The following is a 22124-nucleotide window of genomic DNA, read 5'->3' as shown; positions in this document are numbered from 1 at the left end:
TGATTCGAAAAAAAAAACCATTATTGATACAATTTCAATTACATAAATGTACTATTGTTGCATTTTGACAGTTTTTAAATCGCTACATGATCCCTGAAAGACGTGTAGCAATCCAAACTATTGCAGCTTTTACAGCATCAACTGTCGTCTGATGTCGGTAAACATCAAAGTGTGTTACATTTGTGTGAAATACGGCCTAACAAATTGTCTATTACACTGAGTTAGAAATTAGATATCAATGTTACAGTCATTAAACCCCGTTAAGTTCCTCAGGTTCATTAATGTATCCCTGAAAATGTAGGCCTACTATTATTAGTAGCTCCCCTCCCCCAGACCGTAGTCAAATTAGTGGGTGGTGGAGGGGGTTGTGGAGACTCGAAATACCGGTAGTACATTCGTGGTAATGAGCGTGTGTATTTATTTTTGTTAACCTAAAACAAGTTACTTATCAGGAGAGAAATAGTGTTTCTATAAATGAAATTTAAACTTGAATGCCTCGACCATAAAATAATTGTACTGTATTTCTGACAGGCTTTATTTTGTGCACATTGTGTCGGTAACATTTAGAATTTATTTAGAAGTAAAATTTCAACATTAATGATGATGTTATCCTACAGTTTAGTTTCAATTGCGTTTGTCCCTTAAATCTGGTTAGATTAGAGTCGTTCTCAAGTACGCCTACCTAATACCATTATTATTATTCCATACGTTTTACATAGTAACACCATGCTGTGTTTAAGTACGTAATAACAGGGCCTGTATCCGGAATTCAAAGTCATACAACTACGCTAAAACAACAACTGATGCTGTACAATCAATATTATTCTATCCGAAAAATGTTGTATGATTCTTCTGGGAGTCATTTATGACTCGCTTGCCTTGTTATTTCCGTTACGTATATTTTCTAGTATTTTGACAGGGAAATAAGGTTTAAAATAACACAAACAACGAATGTAATAATTACACTACAACACGGTCTCCTGATTATAAAAGTTAATTAAACGGTACACGTGTGCTGTATGTTATTCTCCGTGAAAACGCAATATTCCTAACATGAACATCTGATCGCAACAATATCAACTTTGTACAGTCAGTGTTTTCTTCAAAACCCATAGTTGATTCAATTCAATTCAATTTCGGATTTTACAATACAAATAATAACATATATATCACACATGCTAGACACGGGGGACTCCTACAGCGAACTCAATCGCTTTCGGTGTGACGTCCCAGCCTGATCGCAACTATATAGCATTTTAACTACAATGGAACCTCTCTTGGGACACCCCTATTTAGGAGACGCCCTTATTGAGCTTGGATCCCACTGGATGTAAGCGCAACGAAAGCGAGTTGACCAATGACAAGCATCGATTTAAATAGTCCGTCGCCTGGGTGGGATTGGTCACATTACTTGCGTTTTACTTACGTACGTAAAGCGTGGTTCCCACTAGAACGCAACGCAATGACGTATTGACGCAAAGTACTGTATTGCGTAGTCACAAGGTGAACCGACGACGCAACAACAGTGCTGCAAACATCGTAGGTTTGATTTCAATCAGGCGCGCGCGGGGCAAACACAATTATTGGAAGGGCATTTTCTTATGTTGCGTTACGTTGCGTCGTCGTGTGAACCAATATTTAGTGGGAACCAAGCTTTAATGAGACAATTATGAAACGAACGTTGACAAAACAACCCACAAAATATTTGTTCTTCGTGATATGGACAGACCCATCCATACTCTGAATTTATCATCAACCACTATAGCTCTGTAAACGGTAAAATTGTCTCAATACAATTATTTCAAGGTAACGCAAACCCATCCCTAATTCACAGATAATTGAGTCCTTGCATCGTGACTATCATCACAACAGTATTGGATATTATTAATCGATAGCCAGTGAAGCATGACAATTGTATATTCAAACAGAGAAAGCAGACGCATTAGTCCCTGGTAATTTTACGCATTAATGCAAAGTTAACTGTGGCTTAAAACGCTTTGCTAATAATACTGTCCGTGAAGAGTTTAACGCAATTGTTAATACGTGATCAGATTTTATGCTCGAAATGTTTTTACCTGTATTGTTTGTTTGCAGGTAATTATGAATAAACATTCGACAATTTTGTATAAACGAATTCTCTAACAGTATTAAATGAATCAAAACAAATCACTAATTTAACGATCCTTTCTGTAATGTAATTTTTATTTATTTTATTTATTTCAACAATATTTTACGAGAGTGGTCCATACAGCCGAAGCTAATCATTAGGTACCCTCACCTAGGGTGATTGAAGGAGTTTTTCTCGATACCACAACAGTCAGAGAATAGTGATTACGTGATTTTTAAGCCTTGTCTACACTATCAAACTTTATGTGACAAAAAATGTGATGTGCCCATATATGGACATAATGATGTCATATCACTACCATGTATGTGCATATCACTACCATATTTGGGCACATCGCAGTTTGATATGACTATGACTGTTTAAGTGATTTATGTATTTCATAACCCACTGACCCATTTTACTAATGCACGAATTAGAAATGATTAAACAAGTGTATTTTACAACCCACTAACTTTCAATTAGTTTTAGCACGACATATCTATAGTTGTAGTCCGCCTTGATGTTGATTGATGGATTGTTTTAACTAAATCTCAATTTGTACCTATCTCGCTGTACTGTTTTATGGCAGTGCAGTAATATTGCTATAATGTCTCTGGTCTATCCATGGAGGAATTAAGCTCTGTCTACACTATCAAACTAGTTTGACTAAACAAATGTGATGTGCCCAAATATGGTAGTGATATGACATCATCATGTCCATAATGTGAGTACTTACTTTTGCAATACTCTGATTAAAACAGGTATTTTTTACAATTACTATTTTTTTTTGTTAATATAAAAAAGATTGCATTTTCTTAAAAGTTACATTTTGTTTGACTATGCCCTTGTGCCTTTTTCATATTTCTATTTATATATATACTGTTTTGTAACAGGGGGTTTCTACTTATAAGCTGTGCTTCAGAGATTCCCCCTTTCCATTCTTTCGTTTTTTATTGAATATTTCTGTATATTTATGTTTTTGTTGTGAATGGAAATAAAGAAGAAATGAATACTTCACATGTTTTTGTCACATACAAAGTTTGATAGTGTAGACAGAGTTTAGAACTCATCCTCCATGGTTTGTCTTTTACTTCCAGTGACTTCTATAATTCGTTATCATCTTCATCGTCATAACGTCATCATTATAATCAACGTCATCATCACAATTAATCCTGACGATCCATAATGTGATCCTCTGTTTAATATTGGTTCTTCATTACTTGCACCATTAGTAAATGCAATACCAACAGACACAGTGTGCGCATGCGTACATAGCTTCGGTCGTGCTGGTATGTTGGATGTAATGTTGTTAATGAGAAAGTGCATTATGTACTTATTGTGATGTATTGAACGTGTCTCAATCAGTATGTACACATCGATATGCACACATCTTCATACTTGCATTAAAAATATCACCCTTTTGTATTTCGTCGATTCGCGACGCGTAATAGTCTGATAATGATTCAATATTATGAATTATTTTAATACATTATAGTTATGATGAAATTATTGAATGTAGGCCACTAAAAGATCGGACGAATAATTTCAGCCGATGCTCGGTACTGTGTATGTATTTCCGAAGTATCATAGGAATATTTGTAATACAACATCACATGTGTCTATAGTAACCTAACCCTTAACATAACTTTACATGATACAGGCATCACATGTGATATAAATGAGATGCTGTATTACGAAATATTCCTATGATAGATAGTAAAAGCAGTAATATTGTATCAAAATCAAAACAAGCACACATTGTTGCAATGTGGAATATTCTCAATATGATGTAGGCCCTATTTCCCTTTCAATATTAATTACCCTTGTGTTATTTTTATAATGTGGTAGTAGACAAAGATGGATGTCTATTGGTTTGTTTGTCAGTTGATTGGTATCTTATGGATGAGTGATTTATTAATTGTATACTGTATCACTCTCTGATATTTATCCAATACATAAATGACAATATTGATACGAGAATAAAGTGCATTTTGTACTATTTATCTTCAAAATAATGTAATTTCCTTCTGCTATTTACAAGCTAATATAAATTACAGAGCAAGTCAGCTGGTATTGATATGGTACCGTTCATTTACCTCGCAGTACCGTTTTCTTGAATATCAATATTTTCATTAATATGTCGTCTGTTTTTTTAAGTATTACTTTAGGACCAGAGAGTTGACAATTCTCTGTTTAGGACTATGTTTTTGACATAAGTAAAATTGCACTGAATATATCAAAGACTTCGTGTTATCAATAATCCATCTATAAAATTGAATATTTCATTTATAAAGCTTTATTATCTAATGATAATTAGCATATTAGCAAACCATGGTTTTTACACTACAATTAGGCCTATCTCCTAGATTTCGCCGTCATAACGATAACTCCATCATCAGCGTATTGAGTCATCTGACTAATTTCGGGCGCGCAAGACAACATGAAATGTACGCACGTCGCCAAACAAACCAAGTGTCCAGTTATTGTCTAGATATATATAAATCAACGAGACGTCATGATTCATCGTCATTATCGAATCATGAACTGTGACGTAATCGTAAACAATTAATTTCATTTTCTTCTAATGAAGAGTGTTATCAAACGATACTGACTTTACAAAGTGTTGGCTACTAACATCTACATCCGATTCCTTTAGTTTCTCCATCGTTCTTCCTCTTAACCACGATGAATCCTTTTTTTGTTTTTCTCCTGCATTGGTAACCTCTTCGTCAACCTCTTTTATTTCGGCAAATGTTACGGGTTGTGTACGATACCTATTCCCGTCACGGCCGCGTCGCTTATTCGGCCGCTTGAACGGTTTAGGGAATTCCGTAGTCACATTGAATTTCCGAAGAGATTCTCCGTATGGAGATTCCGTAAAAACAATATCGGCTGGCGATTCTATTAGTCCACTGGTCATTTGAACTGATTTATTCTCGGCTGCTGCAGTCGCCATTTTGACTGATTATACTAACAAGTCACGTTTTGAATGTAAGTGTATTTTAATAGAATAGACTTCCTTTTACAAATTGCAAATAAAAATATTTACTGTATGTCGGCGAAGCGACGTGACATTGTGTTTGAACGGTTCAATCGATTTTCCTGTAATGAAAATAATACCATTGCAGTGTACAATTCAACACATATTATTTACCCAGTGTTAGAAAGACTTTTACAGATTGGATGGATATTCGAATAATCACATGGAACCGTTTACTCTTTTATCCGTTCAAATTCAGCCTAATTCCGCTAAAATGTACTTGTTTTTATCATCGTCCTAGATAGGTAACGACTTTGACGCGTTAAGCAGTATTCTGACGCGTTAAAGCAATATTCTGACGCGTTATATCACAACAGAGTACACTTCAAAACACATACGGTGGAAATTAAGCCACTGCTTAATTATAATCGGTGTTTCTGTCAGGTATAGTGAGCACCTAACATTCCTGATATATTCCAAGATTGTTGGTTTGTAATAAAGACGAACATAAAACGTACGTACCGTTCTTCGCCACAGCAGCAACTTAAAACGTCGACAAAATGCTTCACTTGTAGCGAAGCAAATTGCTCCTGAGGGCGTAAACGATTTTCGTACTGTATTCACAACGATCGTACAATCAATATGTATTATATAATAAATACTATACCATTAGTGAGATGAACTCGTCGTTCAAAGTTGCAGGCGCTAAAATATGGAAAAACCTACCAACTGAAATTAAATATTCCCCAACAATTGCTTCATTCAAAGCTAGATATCGATCTCATTTTTTCCCCACAAAAACTAAACATTTTTCCCCCTGAGTTTTTTTGTATTTAAGACAGGGCCACAATGCAAAACAGGTTTTCTTTTATCTGATTGTGTAATCCTGTATAAAAGATGTTAAATAAATAAATAAATAGATCTTGTTTAAATTCATGAATTATATAGTTGATTATATAAATCGAAAGAGTGAAAAAAATGATTTTGTATGTATCGCAATAAACGATAAAGTAAAACTGACAGAGAGTAGTGCCAAGCTTAAAAATTATAATTATATTTATATTATATTAAAGGTATTTGGTAACATGAGATCGTAAGAAGACTATATTGGCGTTCAAATAAAGACGAGAAACCGATAATGATAAGCGTCGAGCCAACTAGTAGATATATACCTTGGCTTCATCAGGAGAAATGAAAATCTGCTGGAAGCCACGACACTCACAGGCATCATTACAGTTCATCAGTAGACGCCAGGGTAAGTACCGAAGTTATTATAGGCTTCAATGAGATATTTAAAAACAATCCCCAAACGAAAATGCCAATTATATATATTGAAATGAGTAGACCTGGCAGTATTAAAGCCTAGGGAGATAACGATTTCATACGTTCTTATTGATGACGTCATTGGACTAGATCTGATAGTTCTTTGATGAAAACTGTTCTAATTCTTTTTGTTTTTTTGTAAGAAAAAAATATATATTTATCTATCGTCGTTCGCTATCGTTTTAGTATAACAGCTAATTCAGACAAATCAATATTGTTTCTCGTCAGCGGAAATAATTATCACATGCTATCATCACACTGTAAAAATAGTGTTTAGATCTTAAACACCTAATTTGTACCCACTTTTTCCACACGTTTAGCTTTTAAGCACAAGTTACATGTTTAGCGTGTTTAAAACCTAAACGTGTTTATAGCTGCATGTTGTTTTCCTCCACTCGTTTAGCAGTCAACATGTTTAGGTACGTGTTTAGCGTTGCGTGCATACGATTTTAATGTGGCGGGAAAAGCTCCACACATAGCAAATTAAACACGTTTAAAACCTAAACGTGTTTTTATATTGCTCCACATGTTTAACAATCAACACGTCACTGATGTGTTCAGTTGGATACACACTACATGTTTAGAATGTATTTAGTACCTAAACATGTTTCATATCTAAACATGTTTATGGCTAAACGTGTGGAAAAGTTAGTACAAAATACATGTTTAATATCTAAACACTATTTTTACAGTGCAGTATTATTAACTTTCAGTGATCAGTGTCCAACATTCACATAAATTAGCATAAGTACATACGACAAAGATACATTAGCCAATCACCAGCTTTTATTTAAATATCGTCATAATAATATAAACCAAGCAAAACATCGATAAACTATTTACAAAATATACATAATATGATACAAAATGTTCGTTTAAATGTTACTAAAAGATGTTTTATAATCACATTCGGAAACTTGACTCAATTGTGGAGAACAGTTAGTATACGGTTTATTTATGAAATATGTATAACCATCACCGAGGAACGTCCTTTTACGCAATTTGCGTTCCATATTTACAGGTTTATGAACGTATATTTCGTGTATGATCGGGCGCACACAAGAATTGTGTGGTACACTGAAGTAGTCTTAAATAGCGGAGCTAACCATTGCCCAGAATTGTTTTTATTTTTAAAAGGGTTAACATTTTTACATGCATTGTCACGCCTAAATTAAAATAAATATCCAGTCTTTAATCAACTATATTTTTACACTTTTCGATTCAGGAATTAAGGTTAGACCCTCTGTATAATTATCTTCTTGTCATCCCTCCTCACCCCCTGAATGTCGTTCTTGTTATAAGGTTATAGGTCATGATTAAAGAATATAAGAACTGCAATATCAATCAACCAATATATGTTTTCCTTAAGCTCTGTCTACAATATCAAACTTTATGTGACAAAAAACAAAATGTGATGTGCCCATATGGACATGCTGATGTCATATCACTACCGTGTCTGGGCATATCACTACCGTATTTGGGCACATCACATTTTTTTCATTAGTTTGATAGTGTAGACTGAGCTTTAGTAAGGAATTAAATATAATAAATACAACCTTTTATTTGTAAAAAAAATAACGTTTTAATGATTTAAATAGAAACTATTTAGTTTTTTTTTTCTTTAAACTAGAGATATAAATAGTAACTCTGGTGTATTGACGGGAGCCAGACTTGTACTGATAAAGTAATCATTTCGTTGAGTTGCGCTGCTCTAATTCTATTCCGGTTTAACCGCATAATAATTTGTATTAAGCAATACTTTCGATGGTTAGAAGAAATAGCCAACATAAATAGTATAAATATAATATTGTAAATAAATGAATATAAATTATGAAATGGAATGAAGTTTCGTACAACAATGACATCATTGTTTACTCATGGTATATAAATAAGTAAATAAATATTTATTTCATGGTTTAAACAAAATTACTATAGTTTAATTTAAAGATGTATTGTCCCCCTGAAAAAAATAATTTTTTAAATTTTTGTTGTTGAATATGCCATTTTAATGTCACATAATAGTTATCCACTTTGAACAAAAATTGAATCGGAAAAAAAAAATTCTTTACCTGAAAAAACTGTAATTTAAAGCAAAAAATAGTCCAATGGGTTTTTGGTTGAATTTGACCATTTATTTTGTCATTTTGTATGAGAAAACATTAATTTTGGGGTTTTTTTTACAGAAAGGGATTAATTTTATTAAAATTACAAAATAATCTATTCAAAGCCTGATTTAATTAATATTCATTTTTTGGGGAGACAACATCTTTAAGGAAATAATACGGTTTGGTGAGCATCGTGCCAAAATACGTAAAGTTGAGGGCGCTATGCATTGCAAAAATGCGCAAATAATGCCAAATACGTAATGCATGATGCCCATCAACCCCCATGGTATATTCACATTCTACAAAATGTATTGTTTACAAATGCTACAAAATGCCAAGTGAAAAGAAACCAATATTTATATTAAACAATATGAACTAGATTTTATAATATTATGTATAATGCGTCGAAGGCGTGTTCAAATAAAACTCAATTTTCTAACTGAAATATAATTATTACCGTTATATTCTACGGATTCAAAATATTTTTCGTCCCTTATATTTTTCGTGCCATATAGGCTTAGATAAAAATGTATGCGCAAAATAGATCACGTATAATAATCAAAATTTTTTAAAAAATGAAACAATTGTTTTTATATAAAATTAGGCCTATATTACAATGCATTGTTTGCCTAAATTATATAGTTCATCACCGTAAAAAGTTTTTCTTTGCTAATACAGTACATTCAACAAGAAGTAACCAACCAGTCGAGTTCTTCATATTACCATATTACCCGACACCTGCGCACGCACGTATGGTACGCGCAAACAGACGGCATAAATAAACATCAGACTCTTAACTGATTTCACTTCATATTTTATGTATGACAGTATTTGTTTTCTCTATAAGAAAGGCCGTACTTCGTACATGCCCACGTGGTACATTATTATCTAACATGGCGTTTTCGTAAGTTTTAAAGTCAGCGTTCTCGTATTTTGGCGCGCGTTCTATATGTAAATGACGTGCGGGTACGCTTGCTCGTTGATCAGTTTTTCTTATTCCCTTCTTTAAGTTCAGTTGACCAGGTTCAAAACATGACATGTGACCAGTAGGAGGCTTCGGTGCTCGTTTTTTCTTTGGAGATTCTTTCTTGGTTGATTCTAAGGTTGGATCAAGCCTTGTCATTGAGTTAATCCGCAGACTATTTGCTTTTTCCATTTCAGAAGCGGATAGATTTTTTGGTATAGGTTTTTCAGGTTGTGAATTGCGAAGCTTTCGTCGATACAAAAGTACGAATACCATGAGTGCGAGAAGAATAATAGCAGCAATTGCAAATAAAATGACACATACGACCCATGTTTTAATCTTCCCACTGTGGTCATTGGCTGAAATTGTAATGAAGTTTGATCTTGGGCTTTTGTTTCCCACGTCATCAACAGCAACAATCGTAAAAGTATACGCAAAATCACCTGTAGATTAGAAATGTAGATTTTTTTTTTTAGTATACGTTTTGTACGTTTTTTTGTTGTAAACTTCAATTTCACTTTATCAGATCGTCATTATCTTGATGAAAGTTATGTTTTTTAGACGATGTGGTTTTAATCTCTTGACATATTCGTATATATATGTAAGGGCTATTGTGATGTATGATATTAAAACGGATTCACTTGAAAATATATTTAGACTAAACAACTTACCAACTTGGGGAACAATGACGTTGAATTTTTCTTCTTGTCCTGCCTCGAGCGGAGTTGAAAGACTGCCCTCTTTCACCAGATCAGGTGTTATGGCCATTACACCAATACTGTTGTACAGATTATCGAAATTCGTCGAGTAGTAAATATTATATTCTTTAGCTGTGAATGTAAATGAAAATAAATTAGAAAATTGAAAATATAAAAATAAGATTCTAACATTAAATTTTTTTTTATCAAAATATTGTTTCCAAGTTAAATTTTTTAGAAAATTAGGTCATGGAGAAAACTATGTAAGGCTAACCAAAGAAACGATTTTGTGATTAAACCTTTCAAATTGTAGAAAAGGGTGTATTTTGCATGTCACATGTCTTATGACAATAATGTAAGTATGCTTGATAACGTAGGCATATGTTATTTTTTTTATTTCAAAAGCTTGCTATTCGTTTTAGAAAGTATGTTTCCAATCATATTATGTTTAACCTCTGTGTACACTATCAAACTTTATGTGACAAATGTGATGTGCCCATATATGGACATGATGATGTCATATCACTACCATATTCAGACATATTACTACCATATTTGGGCACATCACACTTTATTTTGTCAAACTAGCTTGATAGTGTAGACAGAGCAAGTCTTTCCTTCAGTGTTGGTTAAGAAAGAGAAGTTTTTTTTAAAAGGAAATACCTCAAGACATTTATTTACTATATCATTATCTGATTTCAGTTAATTGTATGCATATTTCACCTTTTACTATGCAAATTACCGAGGTATCACAGACTCTATCAGCTGATAATGAGCTATTTAATTATAAACACAGGACGTAATTATGCATCTTGTGGAAATGACTAACCTCTGCCATACATGAGATCATCGCCGGGTGCCTTGAATCTCAATTCTACCTCCTTCTTGTTGAAGCTTACTAAGCGTGCTCTTAGGTCAGTAATCCTAGAGGGAGGATATTGGTCCCGATCAGCTGAAAAAAAAAGAATATTTTTTTAATAGAAAAATGTAGATAAATTCGAGTATGTTTTGCCTTATTTGGAAATGATCAAATTAATAGCAACAATATTATATTGTTTCTTTATATATTATAGCATTCTGGGTAGGCCTTGATCAGCTGAAAAAAGAGCATTTTTTATAGAAAAATGTAGATAAATTCGAGTGTGATTTACCTTATTTGGCAATGATCAAATTAATAGCAACAATATTTTATTGTTTCTTTCATAGAAGAGTGTAATAACATTCTGGGTAGGTCTGAGAATTCTAGTTCTGATTGGCTATTATGTAGATTGTTATATGTTAATTACACTGTCAAATGATTGAAACAGTGCTCATATTCTGAACATGATCTCATAAGATTGTTATATTGTTTGGTACCCGAAACGTTTTAGGTGAGTCTTGAATGTCACTAAGGCCCGTATTGAATGTCAATTGGGTTTTGAATGTCACTGTCTGTGACATTTAACATTAGTTTTTTTAAATGGTCAATTCGGAAGTTTAGTTTCAAAGTTAGCGTGAGTGTGATAAGCTTTGAAATCATGTCCATTATTTTTTAGGCTACTTAATAGAAAAATCCAATGCAGGAAGCCCATGTGTTTTCCGCGTCATCAGCATAGAGTACCTCGTGCTAATGTGCAACCATACACTGCCTTGGATATGATGATGATGTTGATTGGAAAACTGAACCATTTTCTCAATTCTCAATTTTTTTGTAAGCGATATTTGTTTTTTTGGTGTATAATTTCTAAAATTATATAGTACTACGTTTTTGACAAATATGTATGTTACAATTTCCAAATGTCAACATGACTAAACCGAAACATAATTACTACCCTCGAAGAAATCCAGATCATTGTCTTAATATGGGCATTTGGCGTCATTAATTTGTTTGAAAAAAGTAACAAGTTATTCATACTGTTATATTATCTTGGGTATGTTAACTACGTACTTTAAGCTGATGTTAAAAGTAAGTTTTAACCCTGGGACTAATAATTATGATTGTAATCTTGAGTCTTGTTTATTTCTAACACAATGTATATATGATGGTAACGAAGTTAAGACGTAAGGCTAAGCTCAACGCGTACATTTATTGATAACAAACCGACACGATGTAGACGCGCGCGTACTAAAGCTGTACTATTTATTATCAACATTTAAATGTGCGCGTGGTATTACTGCCGTGTTCATCAATCCTGGAATGCCATGTAGTTGCGGCTTGCATTTTTTGATAACAAGCCGACACGATGTAGACGCGCGCGTACTAAAGTCGTAAAATCTATTATCAACATTTAAATGTGCGCGTGGTATCACTGGCGTAATTCATCAATCCTGGAAAAACGCCATATAGTTGAGGCTTGCATTTTTTGATAACAAGCCGACACGATGTAGACGCGCGCGTACTAAAGCCTTAATATGTATCATCAACATTTAAATGTGCGCGTGGTATTACTGGCGTATTAATCAATTGTAATGCCATGTAGTTGTGGCTTGCATATGAAAAGCAAAACTATTTAATACTATTATTAACTTCACAAAATGCTTCATCTAATAGGTAATGCCACAGTACGCCACCCATGGGTAAATACAATTAATATATCAACAACAGAACTTTCGATTATGTTACTATTGAATTCAATAACATCATCATTTTAATTTGTAATGTTAGGCAGTTTTAATACAAAGTTATTATTCGCGACAAGAAATTTGGCATTCGTTGATCTTTAACGCAATAATGCCATGCCTAAAGATCTGTTAAAAGTATAATGGCATCAACACCATTTTAAAACATGAACAATGTATGAGTACGTATATTTAACATACCAGTGCAGGCCCCAGTACATGTAAAACTTCCACCGTTTGCCACTCTCTGGAACGGTCCTGTTTCTTCCTCTTGTTGTTGTTTCGTTCCTTCTGCGTTTTGCTGGTCGTATAATGGGTCAGGAAGGGCGGATTTCGACGATCCTAATGACTTGCCATGCGCTATCAGGGTAACACTCTTTTTGTTGGTCACTCTAACCTAAATAACAATATAGATAGAAAATAATGTGATGATGATATTCGTGTGACACTTCTAATATTTTTAAACATCGGGCAATTTAAGTGTCGGCCACCAGAAACAGCTCTTAAAATATAATTAACTAGTGGCCCGAATGGGCTTCCGTAGCAAACCTTATTGACGTTAATTTTAAAAATTCAGTTTACTTAATAAATAGATAGCACATCTAGTGTGCATATTTATGGAGCTATTTCTTGTACAGATTTTGTAATGTTTTTATTTATAATTCTTCTCAACTGTATTCACTACTTCGAAAAATTTTAATGAACAAATAAAATTCTGACAAAATAGTGTTGGTAAATAGACCTAGTAAAATCATTTATTATGTTTTCCAAAAAATATAATTATTTACGTTTTTTGGTATACAAAATGTCCCGTAATTGTAGGCATAATGTTAAATGTTATTAAGATAATGTGATACGGTGCCTTGCACACAGTACCCCCACGTGCTTTATCGTCATTTAGTGCAATACATCGTATAATATCAGTGTAAACCTTTACATCCTATTTAAACAGTTGTTGTTATAAGTATTAAGAATTTGCTTTCATTTCCCATACCACGTGACATTGTTCACTCACTATCACTGTAGATCAGTACGGTACCCTAGCCAGCATCAGGCAATTGTCTCGTCTACTAATGAATACTATTAATAATTACTAAAATATATATTATTTTCTATATCCACGGTAGTGATTGCGATGATGCTGTGCCTGATTGTAATATAAAGCTTTGTCTACACTATCAAACTAGTTTGACAAAAAAAATGTGATGTACCCAAATATGGTAGAGATATGGTCAAACATGGTGGTGATATGACATCATCATGTCCATATATGGGCACATCACATTTTTTTGTCACATAAAGTTTGACAGTGTAGACAGAGCTTAAGACTTCTCTTTCAATTCAGTATTTGACCTATTTATTTGCATAAATAGGCCTAGTTTATACAGGTTTGGGTTATATTTTTTTTGACAGTAAGTTGTTAAGCTCTGTCTACACTATGGAACTAGTTTGACAAAAAAGTGTGATGTGCGTGCCCAAATATGGTAGGAATATTCCCAAATATGGCAGTGCTATGACATCATCATGTCCATATATGGTCACATCACATGTTTTTTTCACATACAGTTTGATAGTGTCGACAGAGCTTTAAATAAAAACATGAATGCATCCCGTCATAGGGTTATGCAAGTATACACAAAATAATGTCATCGCGTATCATGACGCGGTACAATGCACTAACTACCGCGGATTCCTACCGCTCACTTAGAGCATTACTCCAATTGTGAACGTAACGAGCTTTTTATTAAAATCATGTTAGTCATAACCGCTTACTACACTGGGGTTAACGCTCAATTAATTGGAATCTTCTATGAGTATGATATATCATCAATGCTTAAGCTCTGTCTACACTATCAAATATAGTAGTGATATGCCCAAATATGGTAGTGATATGACATCATCATGTCCATATATGGACATGATGATATGCACATAATATTTGTTGTCATATAAAGTTCTTTTATTTGGGAGCAAACTTCATATTTGAAGGCTACTGCTACACTGGCTATAGCTGTTGTAGTTCCACTTTTTTTTTCATACAAGTGTGGACAAAGCTTTAGTCTATTTTATATCTGTTGCATCATATCATATTAGGTCGAATTGTGACCCAATGCTATCGGACGATAGTGGAGAGTGGGAGCAGAACATTTGCGTTTGGGTGGAAAAAGTGAATTTTCACTCTTCCCTGGTTCGGCTAAATTTATTTAATTCTCGCCGAATTTTAGCGTTTCGATTTTGCCTTTAAACAAGTACATCATATCAATACAGATTGTATATCTACCTTGACGTTGTATCTGCCTTCAGCTATGAAGTTGGTAAAATAACCGGAATAGATTCCGTCGTTTCGGTTCACGTCCGCTCCGGTACCGTCATCGGATAGGATCGGTGCGTCTGTCATGTTGCCAGCGATCTCAACCTCGGCAATGACTTCGGCGTTAATAACGGGAGTGTAACCTAAAAGTAACAAATTATGTTTGTTATTAAAAATGGTTAATAATCATAAAATTTAAAAAAAAACATTTATTAAAACATTAAATTGTTCAAATGTGAATTAATGAATGTATTAATTCATTACATAATGTAGACTATGCGTACGTATGCATTACATTTCCACATCAGTGGCGCGCCATACAATTCTGCTTTTTAATCCGGCGGCCGAGATTGATCTAACCCTTAATAATTATGCCACTTTCTTGTTTTTATATCTCAAACATAACGGAAGTTTTTGTTTATAATAGGCCTATGTGAGTGTATCTTATTGTTGATATTAATTTTATAACGCTTCAACTTTTTATTTAAATTAGAGCAAGTATACAAAATAAAAGTTTCTTTAACATTAGTTAGGGTGCCACAGATTAAAAGCTTTGCTTTCTTGTGGTTATCCTGTTTTTCACACTTTATTGTACTTAATTTTTTATTTATATTTTCATGAATTTTGTGTGAAAAATAAAAGAATCAATCAATCAAAAAAAAAAAATTTCACTCGGAAATTACGTAGGCTTATAGTAATAAGTTTAGCGCACACCGAGATACAATAGCTTATCGTACCGTACTATCAATTAAAAGTGAATGTAGAACTTAACACGGGATACACACTAGACGGGTTTAAGCAACACCTCTTGAAACGGATCACTTACGTCATCATAGTATTATGAAAGGAATAATCAATCAATGGATTTCGGTCGCGCGGAAATATTATTATTGAGATGCGGGGTGTGAATCCTATAGGATTCGGGTTTGTGACTCATCGACACTGGGGCTTAATCAAGTGTGGTATCATTATGGGATATTCACATGAAATAAAAGTAATTTAATCATAAAGAACTTTGATAAATCATATCTTATAGGTTTATTGAATGAATCATATTTAGAATAATGACTGGAGTGGATGCTTTAATTATTGTTATTTTTAGATTATCCACCCGGTGCCCTGAATCCGCTACAGAACTTGTCGACAAAACAGGTGCACTGAACGTGTTATGTTACCCGGCCGGTTACAATTAGTCACCTTTGGCTTTCCATAGCTTGTATCACATTTATAAATTAAAGATTCAAACTTTAATGTGCCATTGTTAGAACTTTGAGTCGATTGACTGGATGACCTTAATAGTGGTGTACATAATGTTATGTTACTCGGCCGGTTACAACAGTCACCTTTGGCTTTCAAATTTATAAATTAAAAATTCGAGTTTAACAAGATGTCCCATCTACGTGTTGGATCTTTGAGTCGAATGACTAGGCGACCTTATTTTGTTGGTGTACATAATTTGCTGTTTCACTCTATAGCAAAAACATTAATGTTATTAGGAAAATAGTTTAATTACATTACTGCAATAGGTCTAATGACCTAATTAACAGGTTTGTATTAAATATTCTATAAGACTTTTATGATTCCGAGTATCTTGGTCCACAACTCTGGTAGTGACAAGACCAAAATAAAATGTCATTAAAGGTTATATATTATTGTAATTTAAACCAAAGTTGTAGAGGAAATAGTGGCCTCGGGGTGACTCTAAAATAAAACAGGATGAATAGGCGATTTGGTTTATTAATTAAACTTGATGGAAATGGCGGCGAAGGACTGCCAAACGCGGGTATTTGATGCAGATATTGGTGAAAACAAGATAAGTAACTGGGAGGATAACGTAACTATAAACACACTTTTTGAAATTATATATTATCAATTAGGCACAAAAAGACCAATAGGCTATTAGACCATGTAATATTTTGTTGCTCCATGCCTATACTGAGGCCTACACGTAAGTTGTAGGTATGGTATAACATTAAAACATAGTGTAAACTGTAGTTTGTTGAGAGTGACTGCTGTCGCACTATTTTATAGGTGTATTTCACCTTTAAGATGAATCACTGAATTTGATTTCATTTTATAGGTTCATACGCCCAGCCCAGGACATTTCTTATAACATTGAAAACAAAGTTTAGATTGTAGTTTATGTGTATAGGTCTATGTTACCTTTAAAATAAAATGATTACGTAATGTAGATGAATCACCTGTATTTCATTTAGTAGGTACTTACTCCCAGCAAGGATATTTCTTAAGAAATTGCCAATTAAATCGGTGACTGTGACTTACATAACCTTATTAGTGGCCTGTTTATTAAGCTATCCTGGTTTCTTCTTAGGATTATATATTCATTGAACTTGACCGTGATATATTTTAATTATAGATATTGCTATTTAAGAGGTTGATTTGTGGAAGTGGACAGTTAATTATTGTGAAAGGATATTTATTATTATTAGGGTGTGCTTACGTCATAGTTATATAAACCTTCGGGCGCAGAATTAATGAAGATCTTAAGAAAATGTTGAATCATCATTTCCAAAAACTTGAGTTTGTCTACTTTGAAGTGGTCAAGTAATTAAGGGAGTCGTCAAGAATGTGGGGAAAGATATTGAGAGGGGCGCAGGGGGGGGGGGGGGGGGGGTTTATTAAACCTTGCTACGTTCCTTAACATTTGTCAACTATACCTTTTGAAACATAGACGTAGAGAACCTGTCGTTCTGGAGGGACAACCGCCATTCTGCTCCATGATGCTGTCGCAACAATTGGATCTTCTTCAGCGCTAGAAAACGACTGGATTGTAACGGTTACTTTTGCTGGATTTTGTACATCGTCGTTGCGAATTCTAAACCTCCAATTTCCAACCTGTGTGTTACAAAACAGCTAGATTTATTAACATGTATTAGTATTCATGTATGATTAATGGAGATTATCTGTTGTTCAATCAATGTCAGTTAGGTCTTACTTCGTGTAGAGTTTAAAAGCGTGAACGCATTTTATATTTTGTTGCCATCACGGAGTTCTGATTAATCCTAATTAATAGTATTTCCAGTTATTTTTGTAAGATTTTTAATGGATTTCCGCTTCTATCTGTAATAAGTGGATCTGAAAGGTTATGACTTGTATACGATTTGCTAATACCTAAAATCCATTAATATTATCATATATTCTTCGCGTAAGTAGTGGTCAGTGAGTCAATTGGCTTAGATTGAATCTTTGGTGGTTGGTTTATGAGCCTTATTTAAGAGGCAACTATTATTCGAAATTGTGTTAACGTTTCTAAAATATCTAAACATTTCTATATATTTTATCAAAACAGGATTAAGTTTATTAAACTATAGTTGTTTTCGGAAATTTCCGATTATTCTTGCAAAATAATGTCTCCTGTTTTTGAAAATAACTAGAAGGATGACATTTGAATATGAGTTGTGGTGTGTATCTAGAGATATAGTTTGGGTTCCAGATAAGTATTTTGGCACATATGGCGTTTCATACGTATACAACTTGAGCTTGTAAACTTGTATTTCAGACAAAAATCGAATCGACTAACAAAAAAAAGACAATAAATACAGACATGGGGCAAGTCTACTAGAGAAATAATAATTTGGCTTATAGCAAAATAACCAATTAGCATTTTCCCAAACTCATACAACATTGTACGCACCTGAACAGGACTTTGAACTTTGACACGAAGTACTCCGAACACATTGTCTGCTGTATTGGTGACTTCGGTTCCGTCTGGTTTGATTACGACGATTGATAAGCTCGCAAAATATGGATCGAACCCAAATATAAACTCGGCGTTTCTGTTAATGGTTCTATCAATCTGTACCGTGCGAATCAATGTCTCGCCTCCTAATAATGTCATCACGTCACTAAATAGGTAGATTGGTCTGTTTTGAACAGCTGTAAAACAAATATTGTTTAATACCCGTTTTTAGTTTTTACTAGGATTAAATTGTACACCCAATTCTGCAGCTGTCACTCGATACATCTTATCTGACTTTCGCAAGTCAGTTAGATACAAGCATTTGTGTATTAAATACTTATCTCTGAACCTGTATCTTACTGGTTTGCAATAGTCAGTTGAGATGTATCTAGTGGCACAATCTGGTGAATATGCATTATTAACAGTGCAAAATTACTTTAATACCCGTTTAAAGTTTTTACTAGGATTAAATTGTACACCCAATTCTATAGCTGTCACTCGATACATCTTAACTGACTTTCGCAAGTCAGTTAGATACAAGCATTGGTGTATTAAATACTTATCTCTGAACCTGTATCTTACTGGTTTGCAATAGTCAGTTAAGATGTATCTAGTGACAGCAACGCAATCGGGTGAATATGCATTATTAACAGTGCAAAGTTATTTTAATACCCGTTTTTTGTTTTTACTATAGGATTAAATTGTACACCCAATTCTGCAGCTGTCACTCGATACATCTTAACTGACTTTCGCAAGTCAGTTAGATACAAGCATTGGTGTATTAAATACTTATCTCTGAACTTGTATCTTACTGACTTGCAATAGTCAGTCGAGATGTATCTAGTGACAGCAACACAATCGGGTGAATATACATTATTAATAGTGCAAAGGTATTTTCATATGCATATATTCATATGCTGCACCGTATCTAGCCAATTAGGATCGTTCTTTCTATATTCTTGGAGGATTAATTACCTTTATTTTTATTAAAACTTGTTCCAAAGGCTTCATTTAAAGTATTAGTTCCAGTTGTGTGATAAAACGTCATACCATTGGTGAGATTCGCAAGTACCTCTAAGTTTGGCGAAGCTGTCGGTCCAATAGCCACGGTGTTGATGTGGATATTCTTTGTCGCGATCTATATAATAATTATAGAATTGAAACTTTGCAGTAAATGGTAAATAACGTAGAGGCTCATGAGTATACAGGTGAAACTACTGTTAATATGTCAAGTTTATTAAAGAATAATTCAATATGTTTGACCATGTGCGTTCAATATTTTGATTCTCCATGGAAACCAATTGATTGACATATGAACGGATGGAACTATAAGAGACGATGGGAAATTGAGTTTGAAAAAAACAACATGCGATGAAATAGGACTTCCTATTTCCAATCTGGAAGTGCTCAGAACATGCAGTATGACGTCACAATTGACAACACGTACCCTGTCCTGAAGATCTTCGATAAGTGGTCGGATATTTTCGGCACCATCCGAAATCACGAGTAGGTTGCCGGTGTCCTTCGAGTCTTGGTTGAGTTTAATACCGAGAACATCAAACGCGCGTAGAATACCTACGTCATAAACATAATGAACCAATAGAAATTAATTATCTACGCACGAGCAACCGATTCACAAGGCAAGTTAGTAAACATTAGTCACTAACGTTAAGTATCGGTTTCTTTTTGACATTTGTGTCAACAGCAATTTTCATATTTAATATTAGAATTATCACTGTATATTCCAACATATTATGACAATTACTCATAGAAATTTATTTTAACCAGACGTTTAAAAAAAACATATTAAAGAAACAATTGGAAGTGTGTATCTGCTTTAAGCTTGGTTCTCACTAGTGACGCAACGTAACGCAATATACGCAACGTAAGAAAATGCCCTTCCACTCATTGTGTTTTCCCCCGCCTGCGTGAAATCAAACCTACGATGTTTGCAGCACTATTGCGTTCCCACTTGTGATTACGCAATACAGCACTTTGCGTCGATACGTCGCTGCGTTGCGTTCTAATGGGAACCACGCTTTATGTGAACCAAATAAACCATACCTGCACCAACAGACGTACCACCAGACGCATCTGTCGGTAGTTTGGTGACAAGTGTCGATCTAGTCTGCTCGTTAATTGTCACCAATTGGGATCGAATGGTAGCTTCACGGCTGAATGTCACAATACCAATTTGTTCACCATCTTCTGCTGTACTAGTAATGAGATTACTTGCAGCCTATAGATCGAAAAATATGCAATTGTTATTTTTCAGTAATTAATAGTTTTATACATGTACACCTTTTTTCTATTTGTTATCTATTTGCAAATCATGATGTGGCGGTTTCCTAAAACATCACTGCGTATAGTACCATGATTATGCAATTCTTCACCTCAGATTCAACCACGATTCACTCAGTCGTTTTATCTGTCTTATATAGTTAATAACATCCCTATATCCTATTTTTTATGTGGGGTTAATACCAACTTCCCTGGCTTAAGGGCCAATTGATGATAGAATTCGATGGTTGTCTCTTTCACTAAATAACATTTCTCTGACATCAGTATCAATATGACTTTATTGAAGTTGAGTGAAGTTTCCCTTTATTGAATGCTTTGAATATTAATGAGTGATTATGTTGCTTTAAGTATTATGGTACAAGAAAATAAATAATGCAGCTCAAGTAGTATACGTATGAAACGCCATATGTGCCAAAATATTTATCTGTTTATATTTCCATAATTGTATCACACCAAGTTCCTCAAGCAAGATTTAACCCAAAAGTCCAAAGTAAATTAATATTAATCCTCAATAGTGTTTTTTTTTAAATAAAAAAAGAAGAATAAACTGATGTTTACCCGTTGGGGAATGTGTTATATCTTTTGTGAAACATCTGTCCAAAGAAGGTGATGTCATCTTCAGTTTTCTGTCCAATTAAATTTGAACAATGGCAACTTGGCAAGTAAGATTGAAACTTGTTATTGATAGGTAACTGTTGTACCTTCTAGAAATCTACCTGGGTTCTTTTACAAATTGATATCCGCTTTTAATCAATAAGCTGTATTGTGGATAGTTTCTCGTGTTTATAAACACACTAATTGAATTTGGTTAAAAATAAATACAGTACTGTTTACCTGACGTATGACTCAACATCTAGGAATGTGTTCTTATATATATTATGTTAAACTTGAATTCATATTTGACGACTAGGCTTTAAAATTTAATCTGGCGAATTAACTTTAAGAGCGCATTCATTATAATGAGGAACTAAGAGGTGAAGCAAAGGCTAATTCAACCACAGAATACTATATGCGGCGCCGAGAACAATACAAGCCAG

At 33.9% G+C, this 22124-nt stretch overlaps 2 protein-coding genes across 2 annotated transcripts in view; both read right to left on the bottom strand.

Annotated features, from left to right (window-relative positions):
- Positions 1-4053: 4053 nt before the first annotated feature.
- On the bottom strand, positions 4054-5634 carry LOC144855195 (uncharacterized). The gene has a single exon (XM_078713039.1). It carries the CDS (start codon positions 5061-5063, stop codon positions 4689-4691), a length of 375 nt encoding a protein of 124 aa, XP_078569165.1. The 5' UTR covers positions 5064-5634; the 3' UTR covers positions 4054-4688.
- A 1546-nt stretch (positions 5635-7180) lies between these two features.
- LOC144848027 (calcium-activated chloride channel regulator 3A-1-like) overlaps positions 7181-22124 on the bottom strand; it is a 29084-nt gene continuing 14140 nt past the window's right edge. The window contains exons 7-16 of the mRNA XM_078704693.1: positions 20851-21025; positions 20234-20361; positions 19762-19924; positions 18742-18983; positions 17765-17942; positions 15057-15229; positions 12977-13172; positions 11007-11129; positions 10151-10309; positions 7181-9922 (exon numbers count right to left, since the gene is read on the bottom strand). Coding sequence (XP_078560819.1) covers positions 9324-9922; positions 10151-10309; positions 11007-11129; positions 12977-13172; positions 15057-15229; positions 17765-17942; positions 18742-18983; positions 19762-19924; positions 20234-20361; positions 20851-21025 — 2136 coding nt within the window. The 3' untranslated portion in view covers positions 7181-9323. The remainder of the gene's footprint in view (positions 9923-10150; positions 10310-11006; positions 11130-12976; positions 13173-15056; positions 15230-17764; positions 17943-18741; positions 18984-19761; positions 19925-20233; positions 20362-20850; positions 21026-22124) is intronic.

The sequence above is a fragment of the Antedon bifida genome, chromosome 1 (assembly GCF_963402885.1).
Source record: "Antedon bifida chromosome 1, ecAntBifi1.1, whole genome shotgun sequence".
Lineage (NCBI taxonomy): Eukaryota > Metazoa > Echinodermata > Crinoidea > Comatulida > Antedonidae > Antedon > Antedon bifida.
This window is presented reverse-complemented; position numbering and strand designations above follow the sequence as displayed.

What these genes read in the sequence shown, in the direction of transcription:
- LOC144855195 (XM_078713039.1), bottom strand. Translation starts at nt 5,063, where the DNA reads ATGGCGACTGCAGCAGCCGAGAATAAATCAGTTCAAATGACCAGTGGA.